Source organism: Phodopus roborovskii, unplaced genomic scaffold (genome assembly GCF_943737965.1).
Source record: "Phodopus roborovskii unplaced genomic scaffold, PHOROB, whole genome shotgun sequence".
Taxonomy (NCBI): Eukaryota; Metazoa; Chordata; class Mammalia; order Rodentia; family Cricetidae; genus Phodopus; species Phodopus roborovskii.
In genome coordinates this window covers 6,183,795-6,210,727 of record NW_026126603.1, presented here as the reverse complement: position 1 = coordinate 6,210,727, position 26,933 = coordinate 6,183,795, and the positions used below count along the sequence as shown (strand labels likewise).

The 26,933-nt window shown below is 40.3% G+C and overlaps 1 protein-coding gene across 1 annotated transcript in view; it reads right to left on the bottom strand.

The window, feature by feature from the left end:
• Nucleotides 1–26,933, bottom strand: part of Hhip (hedgehog interacting protein) — a 93,123-nt gene that overhangs the window by 32,475 nt on the left and 33,715 nt on the right. Inside the window, exons 5-7 of the mRNA XM_051205832.1 lie at nucleotides 1,476–1,627; nucleotides 917–1,090; nucleotides 200–343 (exon numbers count right to left, since the gene is read on the bottom strand). Of these exons, the coding sequence (XP_051061789.1) occupies nucleotides 200–343; nucleotides 917–1,090; nucleotides 1,476–1,627 (470 nt within the window). The remainder of the gene's footprint in view (nucleotides 1–199; nucleotides 344–916; nucleotides 1,091–1,475; nucleotides 1,628–26,933) is intronic.

Below are 26,933 nucleotides of genomic sequence, written 5' to 3'. Positions count from 1 at the left end.
CTTTTTTAACAGCCTTCACAGATAAGTGCTAGAAAGTGGGCTAAATGCTTGCTTAGTTAATAGCGCCCTATGATTTCAGAAGTACAAAGGGCTACCACCCCTTGCTACTTTGTGGTCAGACATCCTATTTGTCTTCCTAGATCTCAAATTTTGTCGTTTTGCTTTTGAAAGTAGGGAGAAGGTAGGCAGATGTCCTCACCTGCCTGGATCATGGAGTCCATGGGCAAATACTTCTGGGGGTTGGTTGGTACTGTTGAAGTGGGGGTTGCTCCGTGGTATGGAATAAGGCACATTGCACATGTCGGTGTCCACATCTAGCCTCAGCACAGAGCCTGTGAAATCACTGAAAAATTGGAGGGGAGTGAGTACTTCACATTCGGGTTGTGTGTTTCATTTGCGTACACAGGGTGAAGTTTCTCTAAGGAGAAAAGAAATCATCCCCTCATTTGACTCAAAATTACTTGATTTCCAAATTCCATATGGCAGGGAGGGAGACGAGGGGCAGTTTGGGTACAGATGGAGGGTGGCCAAGGATATGCCATAGTATGCTGCTTATGTTTTTGTAAATCTGTTCTTTTTAATTTTTGCCAGTCTATGTGTTTTGTGTCCCCAAGACATCAGCTTGCTCATTAGCAGAGGGTGGAGCAGCAGCATGGATGCATGGGGTTGGGGAGAGTATACTGCCCAGCGGCTGGGCCCAGAGGAAAAGGTGCCTTCCCCAAGGCTTTGTGTCACAGGCAGCAACAACTTTTTTTTTTTTTTTTTTTTTTTAGGACAAAGCCAAGTGACCCATCAGCATAAAATAGCCATGGATTCAATCATCAGACATGGTTCCCAGTTGCTGGTTCAGACCCCGTGTCCTGGCATTGAAAGCATGTGAATGTCAAAGAGTACTTGTTGGTAAGCAGTCTGTTACCTTAACCCATCCATCTCCTCCATGTCATCCAGTGTGATCATACCATCCCCAAGGATGATGTACAAAAAGCCATCAGGACCAAACAGGAGTTGTCCTCCAAGATGCTTTCGATGGAGCTCAGCAACTTCCAGAAACACCCTGGCTGTTCTCACATCAACTTGATGGGGATTTTTTCTGCATGATGGAAGGAAAAGCACCATGATTTTCCGGGCATAATGCGAATCCAATGGAGAGGAAGCTATGCTGACAGAATGACTTTTACAACAGAGCTAATCAGAATTACTGAAAAATTACATTAATCTCTACATTTAGGGATGTCATTGAAAATTGAATATAATTGAGGAAAAATACCTAAGACATTATTTTACTTGATTTCCCTTATACACACACACACACACACAGATGCACACACAAACACACATGTATGTGTTTTAAGCTATGAGAAGGTTCTGCTTTAATTACTACCAATTCATTGCAATCATTTCTAAATAGTTTGTGAGATGAAGAGTAAACAATGCCTCAGAGGTTGTAGGCTTCCATGCACATTAGTTAGGGGTACCTGGATACTGTGTACTCCACAACCCTAAGAATGTGGTCGTGAGGCCCGATAGCCCACCGTTCTTGATTGGTGGTATAAGACACATACAGCTTTCCATTTTTCTTGTAATTGGGATGGAATGCAAGGCTTAGCAGGCCCCTTTCATCTCCTCCCTGTAGTCAAATGGAAAACAAAAAGAATTGTGAAGTTAATTATGTTCTTTATTGTGTTTCAACCGGAACCCTGAAAAGTCTCTTCATTGTTCTGGGTTATCTTTGTCCTGTGCCCACTGCACAGAAGAGGATCATAAAACATTTCTCTGTGTGGCTCTTTAAAGGTTAGAACAGGACAATTGTCTGGGCAGTTATCTATGCATAGGACTCTTACGCCACTTTCGTCAGATTTGAACATATAAGCTTGGGAAACTAGGGAGAGTGCTTTAAATGCTATGAGGAATTCCTTACTGAGTTACGAGGTTGCTTGTAGTGCATAGGAGACAAATAAAAACAGTTCACAATCAACAGTTACTTCTAATCCAGCTCACCAAAACCTAAAACGTACTGCTGGGTGCCAGCTCCCGCTGTCTTGGCAATATGTTTAGAAAGCAGTTAAATTGCTGTGTAATGTATAAACCTTTGTTTCACCCGGAGGCATCCACATCAGTTGTCACAGCGATGGTGGTCTGTACATCACAGCTAGGTAACAGCAGCCTTGGCCATCTATACAGAGAGGAGTTATTTTTACATGCATCCTAACTGCAGAGAATAGAAGGAGGAAGAGATGGGAGGAGAGTGAAAGGCAGGAGCAGAGTGGGGGTGGGAGAAACATGAGAAGGGGATGCTAGGAAATAAAAGAAAATTCTCAAGCAGCTCTCCTTTGTTACTGCATGAACGTCAAGGACTGTATACATTAGACATGCCAAATGCTAAAGCAATTAAAACATCATCATGTTCAGAAATAGGAAAGCATTTTATCTTCATTTTCTGCTAATTCAGCTTGTGGAAATCCAATATGGTCTTAGCATTTGCTGTATCCCACGGGTAGTCTAGAAGTATCCGCCCTGGAATGAAAGCACCCGAGGTGACGTAGATCAGAGACCTAGGAGATGAGGGAACATTTTTTTCCTCTGCAGTCTGGTGAGTTATCCACAGCAGTGACATCCTGTGACAGGAACTTAATTTTACAATTTCTCATCCTCTATTTATGTGCTTTAACATCACATCTGCTTTGACAAAAAATATGATGAGAAATTAACTTCTGAAGTGTTAAATGGAGGAAAAAAATCTATAATACAAAAACCTCTTTGCAAGGGTCATGCTTAGTCACGTTGAGTTCCACTCTACATCATCTATCACCAGCACAGAGCAGTCCTGGGTGCAACTTGAATGATACATAAGTCTGAGAGCATAAATTTTAGGCATAAAAGTTTATTTTTAATCAACCTTGTTTGATTTGCTTCATTGCTCAGAAATAAATGTGTTTGGCTACACAGCATCCAAAATAGAAATATTTAGACTTTGAGAATTACATAAATAATACACCGGCTGGAAATTTCCGGGAACTACTGAATCATTTATTCAAGTGTTAACCTTTTTGCACATCACCATCTGCCTGATTTTAACTTTAATCATTAGAGTCAGATGCTAATGACTATGATTTATGAATGTGCCTCTGTTTTGTGATGATGGTTTTAATGCATACTCTATACTAGTGTGTCACTTCTCACATCTTCAGGAGATAAATATCCCCTGTCTGTCTTAGAGGACTCCAGAAGCTGAGAGATATCTTTCACGTCTGAATGTAGACTGTCTGCCCATTTATACCATACTGACAGATTTCATGAGGAAGCCCATAGGTGGGATTTTGTCTGTGATTAATTCTCTTCCCCAACATACTTCTCTCTAAAACTGTGGGGAAGGTTAAGTGCCCCCTGCCTGCTTCACAAGTGGTAGTGTTCACTGTAAGCTTTGACTGAAAGCAGTTCTCTGTAGCTGCTAATCAAATACAGACTGAGAAGGAGAACAACGTGGTTCAAATAGTCAGAAATACAGCCCGAGGAGGAGAGTTGCATGGTTCAAACTGAGCTGGTTGCTTTTCAGGAATTAGGGCTGTAGAATGAACGGGTCTTTAGTAGGCAAATGGAAAAGAGCCACAAATGAATCTACAAGCCAAAGTGGACATTTGTCCACTTTAGAAACACATGGCTTACATCAGGAATACAGGATCATCACATTCAGTAAAGTGCCAAATTCAGAAATGATTTGTGAATGAGAAGAAAATAGATAATACATTTTTTTAAAAAGTCAAAAATTATAATATTTTTTCAAGCTACACAACTGACATTTGATTAATTTGAGAGATAGCATTTGCTCTTTTCAAATAACCTTCTGGTATAAAGTTGTGTTCTGATTGGTTTAGAAACTTGATTACTTAAGTCATTTCCAAGAAAAAAAATTCATAGTTGTATTGGTAAGAACATTTTGTGTGTTGTATAAATCCCATGGCTGTCTCTAATGACAGCCAAGGCTTAGGCATTAGGAAGGCCTGTTAACTCCTACAGAACTAGAAGCCTGAAATATTGATAGGCGGGCCACCTCAGTCTGCTTTCACAGTGATGTTGTCTATGTAACTAAAATATGTTATGAGCAAATCATGGTTGAACTCTCAAATGGAAACCTGTCTTTGGGGTCTGGCTCATTTTTCAAGGTCTACATGAAGAAACATGTTTACTGGCAGTGAAAGTTGACTTCACTGCGAGTCATGGGCTTTCTTACAGTGACACCATCAGCTATTTAAAACCTCAGGTCCCCTAATGTGGTTCCAGCTTTAGGAAGTAACAGACACTGTCCCAGCAAGAGGGACAGCTGAAGACAGGTCCCTAAGACTGCCGTTCTTCCTGTGACCATATGTCCTTTTCATCCAAGCACTGGCTGTGTGTTCCCAGCCTCACTCTGTTCTCCTCCAAGTCTTGAAGCCTCATCTTTCTCTCCTCTCTTGCAAACTGTGCTGTCACTTTTGAGGCTCAGCAGGAAGAATCAACCAGTCCTCATGCCAACTCCCCTCATCCTTCCCTCATGATGGGTGGCTTCATGGCTCAGAGTTTATGGAATGGAAACCATGAGCTCCATCCAGAAATGCTTAGAGCTAGAAACTGATCCAGGGAGCATCTGAGGAGAACAAACTGTTCAAGATGATCTGAGTTGACCTGGCTAAGGATATGAGCACATTCACTGAATGGCAGATGGAAGGAAGACTCGTAGTCCAGTGAGCTGTGTCATTTAGAAAGAGTATGTCTTCTAACATAATGCCATATTGTTAGCCAATGTCCAAAATACTTATCATCACCCATGTGAATGGCAGTGATATTTTTTTTTCAAATCTGCATTTTGAACTTTGGACTTCATGATTGGTTACCGGCTACTTTGTATGCAAGTTGTACTTCAAGTGACTGTGCACACAGCATCATAAGACCCAACCAGAAGCTCACAGAGTGAGACACTTTTGACACTGCAAAACAGTGTTATCTTCTGTAAAGTTCATGTGTGAGAACTGTCACTCAACTCTTGGGAGCAACCTCACAGGGTCCCCAGAATAAGAGATCAACATTCCCCAATGGAGCACTGAAGACTAACAGACCAACTCTTGTAATGTTGGGATAAACTTTACCCTTTTGAGCAGATCCAAGCTCTAACAAACTATAAAAGGGTATTCTTCTTTGAATAATAAATGTAAATGTCCATTTGAAAAAGAGAGGTAACCCATCAGAAAAGCTAGGAAAAAAGGAGGATCCTAAGAGAGACATACATGGTCCCCTGGAGAAAGGGAAAGCAAATTGGGAGCATGGAGGGAGGGAAGAGGGAGTTAGGAGAAAGAGAAGGGGAGAAGAGGAGGGGGAGGTGGATATGAGGGAACAGGAAGATTGAGACATGGAAAGAATAGAGAAGAACAAGAAAAGAGATACCATAACAGAGGGAGCCATTATAGATTTAAGGAGAAAACTGGCACTAGGGAAATGCCCAGAGATCTACAAGGATGAATCAAACTAACAATCTAAGCAATATAGAGAGGCTACCTTTAATGCCCTTCCCTGATAATGAGACTGATGACTACCTTATATGCCATCCTAGAGCCTTCATCTAGTAGCTGATGGAAGCAGAAGTAGACACCCACAGCTAAACACTGAGCCGAACTCCCGGAATCTAGTTGCAGCAGGGAGGAGTGATGAACAAAGGGGTCAAGACCAGGCTGGAGAAACCGACAGAAATAGCTGACCTGAACAAGGGGGAGCTCATGGACTCCAGTCTGACTGCTGGGAAACCAGCATAGGACTGATTCAGACCCCCCTGAATGTGGGTATTAGTTAGGAGGACTGGGTAGTGTATGGGGCCTCTAATAATGGATCAGTGTTTATCCCTAGATTACAAATGGACGTTGGAGCCCATCCCACATAGAGGGATACTCTCTCAGCCTAGACACATGGGGGAGGGCCTAGGCCCTGCCCCAAATGATGTGACAGACTTTGAAGATACCTCATGGAAGTCCTCACCCTCCCTGAGGAGCAGAAAGGGGATGGGCTGAGGTTTGGTGGGAGTGATAGGGGAGGATGGGAGGGTGAGGGAACTGGGATTGATATGTAAAACAACCTTGTTTCAAATTTAAATAAAAAAAGGAAAAAATCAAAACAAATTAAAAAAAGAAAAAGAGAGGTAACCATAAAATGATTACAACAGAAAGCAAAATTTTCTTTTAAGGGAAAAATTTGAAGTATTTGTCTGTCATTTAAAGAAAACATTCTCTTTATACTTTCTTTTAAATTATTTTAGACTTATTTATCTTTATTTTATGTGTTCTGACTGTCTGCCTGCCTGCCTGTCTGTCTGTCTGTATGTGTGTGTATCACATGCATGCCTGGTGCCCTCAGAGGTCAGAAGGTGGCACTGAACCCCCTGGAACTGGAGTTATGGATGAGTGTGAACTGTGGATTCTGGAGGCCAAACCCAAGTCCCTTGCAAGAGCAGCCAGTACTCTTTTCTGCTGAGCCATCTCTCTCTACCTCCCTCCCTCTACTTTCACTATGGGTTAAACTTAATCTATTCTGAGTTTCATTTTTCTCACATTTGACTCCATCCCCTTTGGGGGAATGCTGGCTTGAGTGTTTTAGGGAGCTGGAAGCACCTCGACTCATTTTAATTGTTTTTCTTTAGTGTTCTTTGATATATAATAACTAACTGACTCCAAGTCCAAACTCTCTTCTCCTGGAACCCTTGCTGTCTACATATTCAAATCCCTTGTCCTAGGGATTAGGACAAGGGTACCTTTGGGGCAGGTTATTATGCCAACTGCATGGACAAATTAATTACTTAGTTTTTAAAAAGGCTGCTACATACAGGTGTGGTTACAGGAGACAGGAGGGTCAGGGATGCAAGGCCAGTGTCTGAGACTGGCTTGGGTTAGCTGAGTCTCTGTTTCTAAACAAAACAAAACAACAAGAAAAGGGATCCTGAGCACATAAGACTTAGTCTTCTTGAGCGTGTGACTTCACCACCCATATCATAACCTATGGCACTAAGCAGTGAGGGAGCATAAGTACAGTCCTACAATCAATAAAGTATTACTGCCTTGATGATTAGACATTAACATTGGTTAACAGATGTTTATGGGACACCTACTATGTGCCAGGTTTTGCCTGGCAGTAAGGATAAGGCCTCCTGCTCCCCCAAAGAGCAGGCATGGAAACAGAGCCTTGTAATTGTCAGGTGTCTCACTCCCCACCACACTCCTCTGAGATGCTGACGTATTCTAGTAGTGAAATAGTGCTGCATCATTAGAAACGGGCATTTCCAAACAACAGGAGTCGCAGAGAGTACATAAATATTTGGGTTATCTTTTTACGAGAGGTTTATTTTCTCAGGTACTCACAAACTTAGTCACAAAAAGAGAGAGCTTGGCTTCCCAGCAGCCAAAGAGGTTTCTACAGACTGGGTAAGACCATTTTCTTCATGACACCAGGGCATGGGTAAGAGGGCCAGCCGTGGGTACAACTGTTCCCTTAGTCCCAAAGGAATCTCTGAGAATTGACAGAAGAATAGAATAGTGGTATTTTTGTTGTCTCTTAACATGTTCTTGTACTATCATGCTGACTTTCTCATTTCCTTTGGCAGTAACCACTCACAAAATGAGAGGAAAAGGGAGACTTGGCAACCAACATGGCTTCCTCTAGTCAGGAACTTTCTGCTACCCAGAAATGAGAAAACAAGTGATTGCTTTTATTATATTTATAGAATTGTTGTTCCAAACATAATACCACATTATATCTTCACTGGCTGGAAACAAGACAGATTTGTGATCTTGGTCTGGACATAAAGATTCAACATGGGTTTCAAGGGTTAACGCAAATGTTAGTAGAGCTGTCTTCTTTACTAGTCTCCAGGGGATAATCTGGTTTCTGCCCCACTTTTCAATTTTAGCAGCCTCTTACATTCCTTAGACCAGGTCTTCTTCCCTCCATCTTCAAAGACAGCAGTGGCAGATTGATCCTCACACACCAATCCAGTCCTCCCAGCCTCACTTTCTGCCTTCAGAGATTTGTGAACACCAAGAGCCTGCCCAGATACCCTGCCCAGGAGAGACTCCCCATCTATGTGTAGTTCAGCACTCTTAATCACTCTGTAACCTGCTTTTCTTTTGATAGCTGAGCTTACAAATCATAAGAAAGAGGACGTATTTTGGACAGGGACAGACCCCAAGAATAGTTTAATCTTCCTGACCCAAAGGATTTGAAACTTGAGTAGCTTTGGCTATGGCCTCCAGGGGTGAAGTTTCTCTACACAGTCACCAAAAGACACAATTGTTAATGTAGCTGCCAGCATAGAAACAGCCCTGATGGTCTTCAGAATCAGTGAGAGCAGCCGTCAGGAGCGAGGGAAAAAGAGAAGATGGCTTTACAAAAGGTGGGCAAGTCAAATGTGTCCTTCTGCACTACAGTCAGATAGGGTCCTTATCTGGAAAATTTATACTTCAGAAAAATCCTCCAATCTCCCAGAGGATTTCCTGTTTCACTACCAAGAAACAGGGTCCTATGTGTGCACATTGAATTACACACTCAATGTACAGCACAGCCAGCCCTTTGCTTCATAACTGGAAGGTCCTGTAACCAAACACAGGCCACATTCAAACGGTTTCTGTTGTTAAACAAAAAGAGGCCATGGATGAGAACACAAGGAAGGGGCTATGGGAGGCAGGGGTCCTTGAGACTTGGGAGAAACTGCCAAATATGGGAAAGCCTGTCTGGTGGCCTGATGGGAAATCTGGGCATTTTAAGCACATAAAACTGTCCTATATTAGTTTTCTTTGTTCACAGTTTTGAAATATGCTGTGAGGTACTGTGTTTTTGTTTGTTTGTTTTGGATTTTATTTTTGCTTTTTACTCCTCTGGAAAAGGTCAGAGCATGGCCTTTGAACATTTCTAAAAGTGTGATTTAATCCCTGAAGGAGGGCCAATCCCATAGGAGTCTTGAGTGAATTCATGGGAAGGAATGCATGCAAAATAAAAAGGACAATTTGTCTTTGTTGCTAGTTCCTGGACTGGAGCCCCAAAACCTATTGGAACTCCTGAGTGACAGGAATGTCATTTATTTATAGAGCATTCTTTCACCTGCACCTGAGCTCATGCTAATGGGCTCACTATTGGTGGCCCCCAGGCAGGTCAGGAGTGGAGCTAGTGGCATGCATCTGGAGAACTGAAGCCTTGGGCTCTCCTCTTCCCTCACTCTGAGGGAGGAGCTGATGGCTAAGTTCAGTCACCACTGGCCAACAATTTAATCCATTCTGTCTATGTAATGAAGTCTCCACTGACAACTGACTCCTGGGCTTCAGAGCTTCATCTGTGGGCAAAGCACTTGCCCAGCAAGTGCGAAGACTGGAGTTTGAATACCTGGAGCCCACATACAGCTAGATATGGTCCATGTAACCCCAGTGTTACTGTGCAGAAGAAGGAGGGACAGGAACACACCGAGCACACCCAAATGCTTGGTCAGCACACAGTAAGGACCCTTCCTTGAATAAGGTAGAAGGCAGGGAACTCACCTGAAGCTGTCCTGTGTCCTCTACATGTATCCTCCCTCCCATCATACACATACAATTTAAAAAATAAAGCAAAAACAAAATCCCTCCTAAATGGATGAGTCAAGTGAGGTTAGTGCTTCTGCAGAGTGCATGGAACACTCACAGATTCCCTACTTTCTAGCATTTTCATCTTCGTGACTCCTCTGTGCTCCATAGACATACATCTTGTTCACATTAGGTATATGGGAACAAGTGCACATTCAGATACTGAAAATGTATAGCAACAGTACTTTATGTACCTGTGTTTGTGGTTTATTTTATGTTAAATTTATACTTGCCAAGTAGAACTAAACTATGTTTATTCTTCAGTGTCATCCCCAGGCTTCACTTGGTATAGTACAGCCTCCTGAAAAATGGATTCACTGTACACCTTACCATGTTCAAGCTGGTCATTTGTCATTGCTGCCAGAGGACTTCAAATTATGGCAGGGGATGGCCTGAACACTGGGACTGTTTGGTAATTTTGAGACATTCTGAAGTTCAGTTTGTTAACACATTTCCAAAAGATAAAGGGCTTCAATACAGTTATGCTATTTGAAACACATATTTGCAATGATAGTGGAACAAAGCAATAATCTTACAAAAAAGTTAGTTCTTTTCAGAAACAGTGCCACACATTTTTCAGAAGGAAGATTTTAGAAACACTGGTGCCATTTAGGGAAAGTAAAAATCTTACTTTGTGATTTTAGGCCACATAAAAATAAAAGTATACAGCAAACTAAAAGAACTTCATTCATGAGATTAAGAAGTCAAGGGAAGTTAGAATTGTTTTGTTAAGAATAGTGTTATAGTTCACTAAACTATTCTGTTATGACCTACAGGCTAAATACATGTTTGACCTTCGGTTGTAAAGTATTTCTGAATGAGGGTATAGCTGAATGTATGCTTAGTCTGCACAAAAGGCTCTGTGTACAATTTGCATGTGCAAGGGCACACACACGCATGCATTCACACACACCATTTTTAAAAGATAACTGTAAAAGGGTGAAATACTGGGTAATTACATTGTTAAACACAATTGAATATCAGTTATGTAAAATAGGAATTAGAACAATTCTCCCCGAGGCTGAAAACTTCTTGTAGGTGTGCCCTCACCTCCCTGGGAAGACATGTCATAACAGTAGCCTGTGCTGTGCCCTTACTGTATACCAGAGACTGTTCTCAGGAATTTGTAAGTGCTAGTTTAAACTCTACAGCAATTCCAGGGCTTAGTATAATTCCATGGGTACCCTTGTCTTTTTGGACAAGGGATTAATGAATTTGTCCAGAATGCATAATTAGAAATGGCTGAGCAGAGCTCATCCGTGATTGGAGTACAAATAATTAAAACCTATCACAGTCTGTGACCAGCTGTTTCCTCTACAAATGGGACAGGTGGGGCTAGCTTTCCTTCCTCAGCACTGATGCTTAGGAGCGTTTTGAAACAGTGTGGCTTAGGTTTTATCAGTCCTACAGAGGGAAATCACGAACTCTGTATTTTAGTTGTTTTTGTTAATAGGTAGTTTAACTTGGGCATCTCAGCTGTCTTTAACTTATGCAGTCATGTATGCCTCTAGTTAACTTTTAAAAATGTTTTCCTCTCTGGGAAAATAGTAATTTATTTTTTAAACACAGGCCTTCAAAAGTCAAAAAGAAGGAAACTGGAATACCAGCTTTGTTGAGATGGAAGAACTAAGGCATTTACCCAAAGAATTATCTACACGGATATAATTAAACATGCTTATTAATTCTGTCATACCGAAGAGGTTGGACAGTGATGCAGACAGAAGGACGCCCAAGGCATGTTTAACTGAACGTGTCTTATATTAATTCATGGCCTCCTCTAAGTATTGCTACAATGAAACTAAGTTTCTTTGAACCCTCCCCCCCCACTAAACTGTCATCTTTTTTGTTATCTTTAACAATGCAGCGTTATATTGATAAACTATCAGAGAAAAACAAGTCCTGGCTTGTGTCAATTTCTGTGGGTGCTAACAATAATCTTACCAAAGTCAAGTGAAGATGGGCTGTTGGATGCCATGGCTGCTGTGATGTGGAGATGTGGGTAGTCAGCTCCTTAGTACCTGTGGACATCCCTGCAGCTCATCCCACTGACCTAGACTCACCTTCTCTTCGTCGTTGACGTGTTCTTTCCATTAGGCCCTTGTTTTCAAATCTTATTTCTTCACTGTATCATGACTCCTTTGTGAAGGTTTAAAATGATTAAATAGACAACCTATTAAGCATGAGGGGAAGAAGTGTGTCTTCTTGATTTGTTAAATGGAACTTTCATATAAAGTAGTTACAGCTCCTCAATGCAGTAGGGCATTCACAGATTATTTCATGGTAGCATTTGCTTGGTTGTTTAATGGGGCCCAGGGGTTCATGTAGAATCTCTTTGGGAATAGCCATCCAAGATTGCTTGGAGACTTGGGGAGATGAAGAATGTTAAAACATTGACTGCCAAAGCAATACTTGAATTGAGCACAGAAAAGACAAGAACAGGAAGGGAGGTGCCACGGCCACTCAGTTGTTCCACAGGTAGGATTTCAAGATGGGAGAATATGGTTTTGAAGCACAGAAAGTGAAGCCCTCTAATTTAGCCTTATGGGAAGCTGTGTGCTGTGAGGAAGGAGTCTTATCTTGATTGCAGGCATGGAAAGACAAATTTCTATTTCTATTCAGCAGTGGATTCCCACATACTTTGGATAACTCTCTGTGTCTCAGGAGATTTAGGTAGTGTGTGGTAACGGTAGTTTATTAATGATTTGCAAGCATATACACTGGGCTATCGTAGGAATTCAGTTGAGTTTAAAAAATAATGTCAGTTAAATTAGTATATATTCTGGAGTTAAACATAAAGCAATTTATTTAGTAAACAAAGACAATATTTGTGGCAGCAAATCAACATCTTTAGCCATCAGGGAAATACAAACCACTCATTTGTGAGACCCTTCTAGGAGGAGATGCTGTCCTATAAAAGTATCCACATATGAGAACATTAGTTTATGGAACGGAATGAAATGAACATTGTCTGGGTATGACTGGGCAGGATCAATTTTGACTCCTCTCCTTCCCTCAGAGATTCTCCTTAGTACCACTGTCGAAAGTATTGGCAGTTAACACTGAGATCAACAATTAATAAATGGGACCTCCTAAAATTGAAAAGCTTCTGTAAGGCAAAGGACACAGACAACAAGACAAAATGGCACATTCCCACAGAATGGGAAAAGATCTTCACCAACCCCACATCTGACAGAGGGCTGATTTCCAAAATATACAAAGAACTCAAGAAACTAGTCACCAAAACACCAAATAATCCAATTAAAACGTAGGGTACAGAACTAAATAGAAAATTCTTAATAGCGGTATCTAAAATTGCTGAAAGACACTTAAGAAAGTGCTCAACATCTTTAGCCATCAGGGAAATGCAAACCAAAACAACTCTGAGATACCATCTTACTCCTGTCAGAATGGCTAAAATAAAAAACACCAAAGACAGTTTATGCTGGAGAGGATGTAGAGAAGGGGGTACACTCCTCCACTGTTGATGGGAATGCAAACTCATACAGCCACTTTGGGGGTCAGTATGGTGTTTACTCAGGAAAATGGGAATCAGTCTACCACAGGACCTGGCAATTCCACCCTTAGGGATATACCCAAAAGATGCACATTCATACCACAAGGACATCAGTTCAACTATGTTCATAGCAGAATTATTTGTATTAGCTAGAACCTGAAAGCAACTGAAATGCCCCTAAACTGAAGAATGGATGGAGAAAATGTGGTACATTTACACAATGGAGTACTACTCAGCAGGGGAAAAAAATCCAAAACAATGGAATCTTGAAATTCACAGGCAAATAAATGGAACTAGAAGAAACCATCCTGAGTGAGGTAACACAGTCACAAAAAGACAAACATGGTATGTACTCACTCAGATATGGATTATAGACATAGAGCAAATATAATCCACACTGCCAGAAAATCTAGGAAATAAATAGGACCTAAGAAAGACATACATGGTCCCTAAGGAAAGGGGAAAGGGACAAGATCTCCCAAGCAAATTGTGAGCATGAAGGGGGGATTAGGAGGAAGAGGAGCGGAGAGGTGGGCATGAAGGAGCAGGAAGATTGAGTCAGGGAAAGAATAGAGGAGAGCAAGAAAAGAGATACCATAATAGAGGGATCCATTATAGGTTTTAAGAGAAATCTGGCATTAGGGAAATGTTCAGAGATCTACAATGATGACCCCAACTAACAATCTATACAATAGTGGAGAGGCTACCTTAAATTCCCTTCCCCAGTAATGAGATTGATGACTACCTTATATACCATCCTAGAGCCTTCATCTAGTAGCTGATGTAAGCAGAAGCAGACACCCACAGCTAAGCACTGAGCTGAACTCCTGGAATCCAGTTGCTGAGAGGGAGGAGTGATGAACAAAGTGGTCAAAACCAGGCTGGAGAAATCCATAGAAACTGCTGACCTGAATAAGGGGGAGCTCATGGACTCCAGTCTGAAAGCATAGGTCAGCATAGGACTGACCCAGACCCCCTGAATGTGGTGTTAGTTGGGAGGACTGGACAGTGTATGGGGTTCCTGGTAGTGGATCAGTATTTATCCCTAGTATACAAATGGACTTTGGAAGCCCATCCCACAGGGAGGGATACTTTCTCTGCCTAGACACATGGGGGAGGGCCTGGGCCCTGCCCCAAATGATATGACAGACTTTGAAGACTCCCCATGGAAGTCCTCACCCTCCCTGGGGAGCAAAAAGGGGATGGGATGGGTGTTGGTGGGGGAAACATTGGAGGATGGGAGGGTGCAGGAACTGGAATTGATATGTAAAACAAGCTTGTTTTAAATTTAAATAAAAATATATAATTAAAAAAAAAAGTATTGTCAGTTAAGAAAACCTATTAGGTTGAGCCAGGTGTTTTGGTTGATGCCTTTACTCTCAGCACTCCCAAGGCAGGAGCAGGTGATGGATCTCTGGTTAGCATGGTGAGGTCAGGGAAGTCAGAGAATATAGTAAGACCCTGTCTGTTCACACAGTGGGCAATCCTTGTTTGTAAATAATTCCTTTGAGGTAATGGAGAAAATTTGGGAAACACATCAACTTCTCCAGACTTCCTTATAATTCTACATATTTGTCATTTGTGTATTTATGTATTTATTTATGTATTGATTTATTTAAGCCAGAGCTTCACTACAGAATCCAGAGGTGCTTGTAATGGGCTATGTAGTTCATAGTTTCCTTGTACTCATGACTCTGCTGCCTCAGATTTCCAAGGGCCATGTGAGTGAACAAACCTGGGTTCAAATTCCTTCAGGGGTGAAATGTCATTCTATTGTCTTAATACTTGAAACTAGTGGTTTTTTTTTTTTTTGAATGACATTCTATAATAAAGACCTAATTTTAATGAACTCATAAGTATCAGAACTGTACTTTCACAATGATGAAAGTCAATTTTGTGAATTATTTGGAATGCTAGATTTTTATAGTGAAAACCAATGAAATAAAGTGGAATTGTAAGGTTCTCCACCACTAGAACCTCTGAGGCATAACGTCTGGCTATTAGGTTTTAAACGTTAGACGCAGGTCTATAAAATGTATTTCCTTCATAGTTCCATGTGATTTATATCTGTGTAGTTGGAAAAATAATTTTTTTCCTGCCAGAAAAGGAGAGATTTAGGGCTTTTTCAATAAGGGCAAAAAGAAAAATCACAATATAAAAGATAAATGTTTCACTCTCTAGCAAAGGGTATAAAATTGCTTTTAATGAATTTGACGTTTTGGATTTATAAAGCTTGCTTTTTATGATGTGTGGCTAATACGGTGATTATGTAACTTAAGAGCATTATCTTCACATCATTATGTAGAAATCTAAGGCTGATACACTCAACTTTCCTAGTCACGTTTCAGTACTCCTTTCGATTTGGATTGCCTCTGTGACTCTAAATAAGAGTTCCCACTGACTTACATGAGCACAAAAATTGAGCAATTAAATAAGATTATTGCTTTAAAAGGGAGCCTTGCAGAAAACAACTCTTGCAGTTTAGACCACCAAGGAACACTAATAAATTTAAGGAAATATGAGGTTCCCTTCATGTGACCTCTCTTGAAAAGTTATATAATAGATTGCTGGAACTTCAAGGTCACACAAAAATTATGGCACTTTAAAAATTATTTTCTGAGTTAGAGTTTGAACGAATATGATTTATGTGTCAATTAAACTTGCAATTTACCAAAGTAGCAAAAATCAAACTGTTTGGCTCTTTGATATTATCATGAAGCACCATTTTATAAAATGATTAAAATGTAGAGTTCTAGCAATAGCAACAGAAGGGTAAAAAGACAAACATTCATTTTTATGTAGCATCACGTTTACTAGTAATCAATAAGCAGAAAAAAACACTTGTGTGCCTCCTATATTTAAGTAGAGCAAATGCAGTTGATATTTTATATCTTATGTACTTATATTGTTTTTCATGGCTATTTTTTGAGAGACAGTCTCTCTGTTTAGCTCAGGCTAAACCCCTCATGCTTTAGCTGTACACACCATCAATCCTGGCTTAGTATTTACACTGATTCTGGATGAAAGCAACAATGAATATTTGTGAATAAGTGCATATTTAATAAAAGGTTGGGAATAATGATATGTGTATTAATTTGGATAAAGCCTAGATTAAAGACTATAAAATCAGAATAGGATTCATTAAGAAAAACTAAATGGGGGGCTTGGATGCTTCCTTTTTTCTTCTTATTCTTAGCATGTGTGCAGGGAGAGAAAGAGGGCTATATATGGGAGAAGAGCGAACCATACTGTGCATGTGGTGATCAGAGGACAACTTTGTAGAATTGGTTCTGTCCTTTCTCATCTTTACAAGGGTTCCAGGAAATGAACTCAGGTCACCAGGCTTTTGTAGCAAGCTCTTTTACTCTCTGAGCTATCTTGCCAATCCCCTTATTCATAAATTTTTAAAAGAAACAAAGGTAGGAGCACAGAGTCTTTACTTGACTTAGAAGAATGTTGTTCACCATCTCCAAAGAGTTCTGCCAGTTTTCAATGGAACTAAGTGCTGTTTCCTACAGTTTCTCAACAGAAACTTTACTTTAGATGGCTAGGGACAATGTGATTGGACCACAGGACCAATTTGGAGGAATTTCTGACCATTACATCATGTGAGACTATGCTCTTAATTAACCAAGGGGAGAATCAGTGAAAGACAATGATTTTTCGTATGTTCATAATTTCACTCATGATGCAATATGGACAAAACTGAGGTAAATGGATGCTATGTATTCTAATTCCTGTATCCCGTGCTAATCCCCAGAGGAGGGAGAAAAGTTTTTGGTACCAAATTACAGTGCAAATATAGTTTTGTTTTCCTAACAGGCATCATCCACTCTTTTCAACACACAAGACCTCATTCAGGTTTATCCTTTTCACTCTCAGAGTTTGTCCTGGGAGTCTAGCCCTTTCCTCAGTCATCAGTGTGATAAGGTAAACCAATTGCTTCTACAGTCTGGGGCACCAAATTCCTAGTCATTTTTATAATCACACCAATGAGCATGAACTGGCAGTCCAGGCATCAAAATTTACAGTTAGCTTCCCACTCGTGTCTTGGAACCCCCTATGTTTGCAGCATCCAAAGAAGGGCATTTCCTACCTCCTGGATCACTGTGAGGTAGTTTACAGGAAGACCAAGGATTATCTTTGACACTCTGTGTAAGTCCACATTATTTTCATGTGCTATAGCCTGGACTAGTATGTTCTAGTTGGGAAGCCAGATTTTAGGGGAAGATGCTTACAAATAAATGTGTTATTAACTTTTAGAGAGAATTCTAAAAGGAAAGTATAATATGCTGTGAGAAAGAGCACTGGGGTTGGGGAACAATTTAGTCTAGGAGTCTAAGGCTTAGGAAAGGTCTGCCTGGATTGTACATTCAAGCCGAAGCTTGACAGGAGAGAAAACGCAGCCTCTTCCAGGCACCTCATGGAACTGGAGTAAGACAACAGTCTTACCCATCTGTGAACTCTTACCATTCTCTGGAAAAAGAGGGATGAAAAAGAAGGCACAAAAGTATATATGTGTATTCTCCCATTTTTGCTCTTGGGTTGTGGTGAGTCTCATGAAAGTGGAGGTGTGTGAATATAGTGGAAAGAATTAGAGTTCTAGAAGTTTACTGACTTAACCCTTTCCTTATGGCTTGCATGCCATTTGACTATGGAACAATGACCCACCCTAAAACTTTGGGTTTTTCATTCCCCTATTGCATAGGCATTATAAATTCCTCTCACAAAGCATCTACCCTAGAGCAAAGAACAAAGGAAGCAAAGGTTGAAGCTTCCAACACTTGGTTGGCTTGCTGTCAGTGTCAGCCAATCAGCTTTCTTCCTTTCAGAGGTGTGGGATAGGTTTGTCTGTGACCATGACAGTGGGCAACAGGATGGCTATCCTTGACTACATAGAGGATTGAAATTTCATGATTATGAATAATGGTGTTCACCACTGACTTATTTGGTCAGTGCTATGATGACAAACAATGCGAGGGTGACAGAGGAAGTCATTTTTTTTTCTATTGAATATTGACAATCTTCCCCTTACCACAATAAAAGACAGAGTACCACAGTTACATGCAGGAATTCTCGAGGAGCCTCAGATACACCATGAAATAGTATTTTTAGTGACACTGTACACCATTTCAGAACGGTGTATAAGCGGGGAAGTGGTTTGAGATAGAAATGCCCTTCTTAATTCTGGAGGGACTACGTTTATTGCTACGAAGGTGTTTTCTTTGCATCAAGCATTTTCCCAATATAAATTTAAATGGAGCCAGGGAAAGCATCCTGGCAAGTGGAGAGTTCTTGTCAATTGGTTACATGAGTTTTCACTCTTCTAGGCCATAATGATGGCAGCAGGGCAGGGACCCTGGTCCATCCTTCAATTCATATAGATTTGCAAAACATATGATGCTTTTACTCCATCTGCTTTAAATAAAACTAATGCAAATTTTGACTTACATTATCTATAAAACAAGACCAAATAATTTTTCTGAGACTACAAGAGGCTGGCTTCCTCCACCAAAAAAAGGTTCTATTCTCTTTTACTAACCTTAACTTTGGTCATTCTACCCCAGGCTTATGTGTTTCTAGAAAGAGTCAACTTGACTCCCTGTCAGCTATAACATCCAGTGTCTGAGGGTTTGTTTTTCCTTTGCGTGGAGGTAGGCCTCTCCCCTCAGTTGTTTCTCTGGAAGATTTTCCTGGTATTTTAAGGCCCAGCTCTCACTTCCCTGCTAAGGGTAGACTCAAGGGTACTGAATGACTTTCTCTTTTCCTTCTAGTTCTTTCCACACTTTCCTAAGACACCACTCAACTTTCATCATGTTGTGGTAATTGTGTCTACCAGTCTCAAGTGGAAAACACATTTTATTATTCTGTCTCTTCAAAACTTAGCAGCTGAGTGCTGTAACCTTCGTGCATTCAGATGTTAATAGCATGAATGAATGAAAGGCAGTAAAATCTATAATTCTATTTATACATATATGTATTTTATCCCACTTATACTTCTCTTTTCAAATATAGCCATGTTAAATAAATTATTTAAAAGGATTTATTAGTTTAAAAGATGTCATCAACAGTAGTACCTAGCTGCGACCTCTGTAAAATACAGTAATGTCCAGCATGGCATGACATGCCAATGGGCACAATAAAGAAATGGATGTTATGGGGTCAACCAATTGATTTCTGGTTGGATATAAGCTACTGCTCTACAGGAGGAAACCCATGCCTGGTGCTATAAATGTGGCCAAGATCCCATAGCTCATGGCCTCAGGGAGTGAACTTAATGCTATTATTCTGCTAAACAGGCATAATATCAAACTGCCCCTGAATTTGTTATCTCTCTACCCGTAGTGCAGCTCCCAGACCTCATCAGAAGAGTTTCTCGTGTACTGGATGGTGGTTAATGGATAACTCAAAGCTGGTCAAAGTGCACAGCATTTCAGTGGAATGCTCAGCCATAAGTAGGATATCTCACATCTTCCCTAAGGCTGAAGGGAGAGAGTTAGGAAGATTGGAAGAGGAGTCATAGAGGACTGGAGAGAAACAGTGTCTTCCACACATGATAGAACTTTCCTGCTTGTGAACTCACATAGCAGCTATGATTGCTGCACAAGACCAAGCCAGACATCATCCTCAGATGGAATAGAGGAGGTTCATGAGTCCCCACCCTAACTGAGGAAATGTGGGTAGCTTGTGAGAGAGAGATGGTCAGTTTTCTTTAAGGGTTGACTTGCTCTAGTGGATGCCTCACATCCTGGAGTACATGGGAAGCAGTTGATGAACTACTAAAGAAAAGAAATTGGGGATTGGTAGGAAGGTGGGTGGTGGGTCTGGGTGGATTTAGGGTAGACATTAGAGTAAATATGATTAAGACATAGTGTATGACATTATCAAAGAATTCATAAAAGAAATCTAACAAAAGAATTCATCTAGAAAAAAAGCTGGAAAAAGTAGTCAGTAAAAATATGTCAACAATTCCTGCTGGCTACTAGTAGAAGGAAGCAGCATGTTTAAAATTGTACTAAGCCCTTTCTCTGACAACGAATAGTGGTGACCAGAAAATGACCGTGTAAAACTGATGTTTCAAGAAACGTGAGTAGTTCAGACAAAACCCAACAGTCATCATTCCACATTGTGAAATTTATGAAACGTTGTTTTGCCTCCTTGTGTCTTATGATAAAAGGATAGAGAGAAGTAATCTAGGGGAGCAATCCCAGAGACACTTTCTATGGCTAATGTCTCAGAAGACATCAAGTAAAGGATAAAGGGATAACACTAGACAATGTTTTTCTTAATAACGACTGGTCTAGAGCTTTAGAGCAAAACACTAATAAAAGTCAGTCATCATTATTATGTCATCGGCACCATTTCCTTAGAAATAAACCAGCAAGTACAAAAAAATATTTATAAGGCACGACATCATCTATATGTCTTTCCATTGCTCAAACCTTGGATTAAACTCAGTGTAGTTTTCTGTTTGTTATAAGGAACAGTTTGGTGTGAAATCAAACACGTTACTAATAGCACTGGAAAATCAAACTATCTCTGTAAATCACACGTACACAGTTGTGCTTTATTTATAGTGGACAGAGATAATTATATGACTAAATCTAGGAACTTATGAAAGTTTTTTTTTCTTCCAACTTTTGCAGCTCAGATTCTTGGGAAAGTATCTGTTTTATATATATATATATATATATATATATATATATATATATATATATATATATACACCCACACAATACACACACACACACACACACACATATATATATATATATATTTTTTTTTTTTGTAAGTGCCCACTAATAGGACATGGATCATGGTGACACATCATGCTCTTTGGAGAAATGAGCATTCCGGTGAACCCACAGATCCACTGTACCAGTAATAGTAATGCAGGCAGAATGGCAGACACAGGGGAGCTGAGTTTTGTGTGCGTGTTCTCAGCCCTTGCATTCTAGCATGGTAACCCTCAAGAGGTCCCGTTCCTGATGTTTCCCGGTTTTATATTGTTTCACATGACAGGGTTCTCTAGCATTTACCAGTTTCCACAGTTTCTTGGACAATCAATGACCTCTTCATGATGAGCCTTTTATTAAAACCAACAAAACAAGAGAACAAAAGAGCCATTCCTTCTAGTACATTTAGAGGGCAGCATAACGGGACTGCCCCTCTCAATTGGCAGAAAAGTCAGACTTTGTGTTCATTCATTCAGGATGGGAAAAATCTTATCTGGGCACAGGTGGGACTTCTCCCCAGATGTGAATGTGTGTAATTGTGGGCTGTTTGGAAATTGAGAAACAAAACAAAACAAACCAATTAATTCTGCAGAAGGCCACCCTGTCAAACCAGCATGATGCTGAGGGCTTTGTTAGCAGTCTACACTCACTTCCTGAACAATTCACATTGCCACTCAAGGCCAGACCAAGGGCAGCTTTTTTTCTGCCTCAGTAATGAAAGGCTTGTTCAGAGATCAACCCACCTCTCTGAGGGTAGAGGCTGCTCTCAGCAGGGACACTACGGCCTGTGTCTAACTTTGTGTTCACTTATGCAGTGTTCCTAGAAGACAGACACATTGGAAATCAGTGCTGATTTTGGAGTAAAGTTTCTTCAGATGTGTTCAGAGGCTGGATGTGCCATGAGTATTGATTGCATTGTATTTGATGATTGGTGTCAGACTGACAAGTGTCTAATTATGTTCTCTATACTTTATATGTGCTTACTATACTATATGCACAGGTGACTGGGAAGATAACTTAGCTTCTTCAAACATGAGTTTCCTTGCCTACAAAGTTGGGTTAGGTTGATACAACTTAGACAAGGATTAAATGCAGGATATATTATGAGGTCTCTGGAATACAGTGGAACTTCACCAAAAAGAGTATTAATTTCTACCAAGAAAAAAAAAAGCTTTTGCTTTCACAACTTCTAGGTCACAGGCTGGATATTCCTGGGTTTAACATGTCTCCCAAGACAATTTCTCATCTGATGTGGCTTAGAGAAGATGAAAGGTTAAATATTCTGGTTTAGTGCACACACACACACACACACACACACACACACACACACCATATTTATTAGCACGCCTGCATACACACATGCACATATTCACACACACATACACACAGACATGCAATATACATATACTCAAGGATGTGTGCGCATGCATGCACACACATGTGTGCATATACACAAATGCACACATACAAGCAGTGTGTAAAGCATCAGATTGGCCTGTGACAATGTAGTGGTTGTATAGGCCATCAGTAAAAGATGTCACAAGTGCATTATTAGGCCCTTTACCACAGGTCAGGTGAGTATTAAGTTGCTTGTGTGAGAAGACCCAGAGTATCTGCTCCTTCCTATTACTGTGACCCTTTAATACAGTTCCTCATGTTATGGTGATCCCCAACCATAAAATTATTATATTGCTACTTCCTAACTGCAATTTTGCTACTGTTATAATAGTAATATACATATTTTTAGAGATGGAAGTTGTTCAAGGGGCCAAGACCCACAGGTTGAGAACCACTAGCATAGTGAAAATTCACACGAACTAAAGACTTGGAAGCTATTGCATCCCTTTCCACAGAGGCTCAGTGAAGCACAGTAAACATTCTTGGGTTCTCCTCGAAGGGGCTGGGATGCTCTCTGGGAGGTTGGTGGAGTGTATCAGAGAGCAGCATCGGAAAGTTGACTCTAAGCTAGCCCAGACATCCAACCTTCCCACTTCTCCAGGACACACAGCAGGGCCATATGTTAAACCCAGGAGTGTCCACTCTGTGACCTACAGGTTACAAGTGCATATATATGTTTATTTTGTGTGACGCATAACATGAGCTATTTGGACCATATAATGTGGAGGGATGGTTGTATAAGAGTAGATTTGCCAAGTGCTATAATTCAGACATTGATGTTTTGAAAAATTTATGTGTATTTCTTTCTTTCACAAATGGGGATTAAATTCAGGATGTCAGGTAGCAACTACCTTTACCAGTGAGTCATTTGCTGTACCTATATACAGTTTTTATGTACTGGATTAGAACCACCCATGCAGTCCTACCCTGCATATCAAGTGTCCTCTTCTTGTTGGGAAGTGTTGTTTATTGTAGAGTAGCTTCTTGTCTGGACGCAGGCTATCTTAGGAACTATCCCACCTATGCCTGTAAGCTCTGAAAACTAGACAGTGAAATGTAAGTGAATTACCTACATTGAGACTGCAATCAGTGAGACACAAGCTGACTGTAGCAGTTGCACAGAGTGACAGAGCTGCTGTGTATTACCCTTGACCTAAAGACTTGTTAAGTAACTTTTAGAAAACCTGTCCCTGAGTGTTAAGCTTGGACTACGATCATGCCAGAAGTCTGGCTGTGAAGGTTTGACTCGTTGGGACTGGTGAAATGCTCCCTCTTCTCATTCCTTCCCTGACCCTGACCCTCTCTGCACTGTCATTTAGTCCTCAGATGACATTTTACTAGTTTATACTGTTTAGAACTTGATAGTTTAAGTTGTTACTATAACGGTTCAGTAAAGTTTAACTTGAGTAATCACAGAGCAAATGCCACTCAATCTTTATTTTGAAAATTTCTAGCACATTTTAAACCTCTATCCCAATTCCAATAGCATCATTAATTTCTGGCCATCCCTTCACCCACTTAGTTTTTTTTTTTTAATTGCTGACTAAAATATATCAGGATCACAGATATAAACTTGTATTGGAACAGGTTATATTCTTGAATAATTTTAGTGTATTTTCACTGATTATTATTATTTTCTAATTTTCAACATTTCCCCAAAGACTGTTCCTCACTAATTTCCTGCCTCTTGGAAATTTCTGTTTTTAGGATTTGGTATCATGATGGTACTTTTCAAAGTCTCTAGGGAGGATGCTGAACTTAATTACATCATGGCCACTGTAATTTGGTGGGTCAGCCACACTCACTTCCTAAACCAATCCATATACTACTCAAGGCAAATCCAAGAGCAAACTCCTCACTTCAGTAACAGACTGTTCCAGGAAAGCAGTTGTTGATGGTACTGAGAAACTGCCCCTCCAAGCCACATCCCTATGTAATGTTCAGTTGGCAAAAGAGAAAGTTTTATGTTGTTCAACGGGGAAATCTGCCTCATTCGACCACCCACGAGGGCAGCAAAAATAAGTCACCCAGTGAAGGTGGTCTTTACACAAAGGTCAAATAGAACTTACTGGAAACTTTGGGTGGACTGGAAAGTCTGGGCTTAATATAGTGGACTGCATAATTTAAGCTCTACTCGAATTTTACTGTATAAGCGAAGCTTCTTGTAAGATCGATGCATATACCCTGTGATGCTAAAAACATGATTAGAGGAGGGAGAACCAGAGATGGCTTGTGCAAAGTAGTACTTCCTAATTCTCTTACAGGCCCATCTTAGTTTCTCTCTCTCCTTTCCTTCTGCGCGCGCTCATGTGTGTATATGTGGGTGTGTATGTATGCGTGTGCTGTCTGAACAGACACCACATGGGTATGGTTGCACATGTATGCCAGACGGGAGCATCAGATCCTGGATCTGGAATTACAGGCAATTGTAATCTGAAAGACATGGACTCTGGAAATCAAAACTAAGGGCTCTTCTCTGCAGGCTCACTCCTGATTTCCTTGATGACAAAATGGAGCAGAAGGTTCGGAGGAGGCAGGAGAGCAAAAGCTGGCTTAGCCATGGCGTTGCTTTATTAGCCTAAGATGCTAAGTTCAAGTCATCTAAAATCCCCCAATTTAAAAACCACTTCGGTCTTAGTCACTTCATAGGTGTCACCAAGGCCACTTTAATGATGTAATGTGTCATAGACAAGGAATTGTAATTTTTAAATCTACAGAAATTAGAGTCACATATGTGCTGTTTTGTGTAGCTTCAGTTCTAGTTCATAAACAGCTAAGCTGTTTAGACTGCATCCCTAAGAGTTCTAAATTTAAAGATAAACTAAGCAGACTTTTAACACATGCTTCAGCCATTGAGCTTAGGCAGAAAAATTCCAAAACTGTGCATTGAGATAAAAATGTCAGTTTTGTAAAACAAGGATGCTAAATGATGGTGTGTAGGCAATGTCATGGGTGAAGGGTCAGGTCAGGATGGTTAGTGACACGGTGAACAATGAAGATATGAAGGGAGCATCTTGCATTATCTTCTCTAATGCCTTAAGACATGACATCCATAGAGATGTCATGCTGGCATTGTTGGCTTCATGGAAATATAATTACTCTTTGCCTTAACATAATGGTATATCCAGAAGCCAAGATAATTGACTGAGGATTATATGTATATAATACATATTTAATCACATACATGTGTATACATATATATATATATATATGCACACACATATATGCATATATATGTATGAACACAAATCATATCTAGGTTACTTAGAGTTGAGAGTTACAAAGCACATTACAAGTATCTATGTCATTTTCTCTTTATTAGCGTCCATTATAATCAGTCACATGGGATGGGAAGATGGCTCAACACGTAAATGCACTTGCTGCCAAGCCTGATAACCTGAGTTTAATCCCAGGACCCACGTGGTGGAAGGAGAGGACCAACTCCCATATTTTGTACCCTGACCCCACACATGCGCCATGGCATGTGCTACCAAAATAAATAAATTCATGAAAATATTTTTGAGGCAGAATCTCACTGGGTAGCTCTGATTGCTTGTAATTCATCATGCAGACCAGGCTGGTCTTGAACTCAAAAAGATCTGTCTGCCTCTTTCTCCACAGTGCTGTGATTAAAGGAGTACATCACTACAACTGATGTTCTAAAAATTTCAGACCCCTAGAAATACAGGCCATAAAGATGTTTGGATTGGGAGAAGCAGGGGTAGCAGAGGAAGGGAGAACTGGAATTGGTATGTAAAATTGAAAAACAAGACTGTTCTAAAAAATAAAAAAAGAAATTGGTATTGTTTCGTATCATACTAAAATGTGTACAGATATGCTAGCATTTTTATAGGTTCCATAATTGTGTTCAAATATCCCTAAGAATGTTATCTTAGTGTCTTCAAATATTTACAGCAACATGAATTCAATGAAGAGTGTATTTGTGACTACTTCCTCAAAGGGCGAAAGAATAAATATTTAGGATGTGGAGGCTTCCTAAGAATCTCTATGACAATTACCCAGCATTGTTGTTGAGTACAGAAGTTGCCAGGGGCATCATGTAAGTGTGTCAATGAAACTTCATTTGCAAAAGCAAGCAGTGGGCTGGATCCCATCTGTAGTCTGTCAACTCCTAATCAAAGTCATTATCATACACTGCATCTTCAGCACCCTTCACATTGGTCCACAAACTATAAAATCCACACATATGGAAGTAGTTGGTATAATTTATGACAAATCTTATTTAATTGTTGGACTTAAGTTCCAAGAACCAACCATTGTAACCATGGCAACATTTTTGTTAATTCTTGAATATCCCTTTAGCAAAAGTATAATTGACATCAGTGTTCCAAACTTTAAAATTCAAAAACACCTCAGAAGTATACAAAAGGTGTATCACTGTGAGCGGGCTTTGAGCTTTCAAAAACCCACACCATTCTCAGCTAGTTCTCCATGCTTTATGGTTTTGTCTCAGATCTGAGCTCTCAACTACTGCTCCATCACCATGTTTGCCTGCCTGTCTCCATACTCCCAGATGATAGTTATGGCTCACCCTCTGAAAATGTCAGCCCCCAATAAACTCTTTATAAGTTGCCTTGATCATGGTATCTGATCATAGCAATAAAAAGTAACTAAGACACACAGGATATGATTTGCACGTTG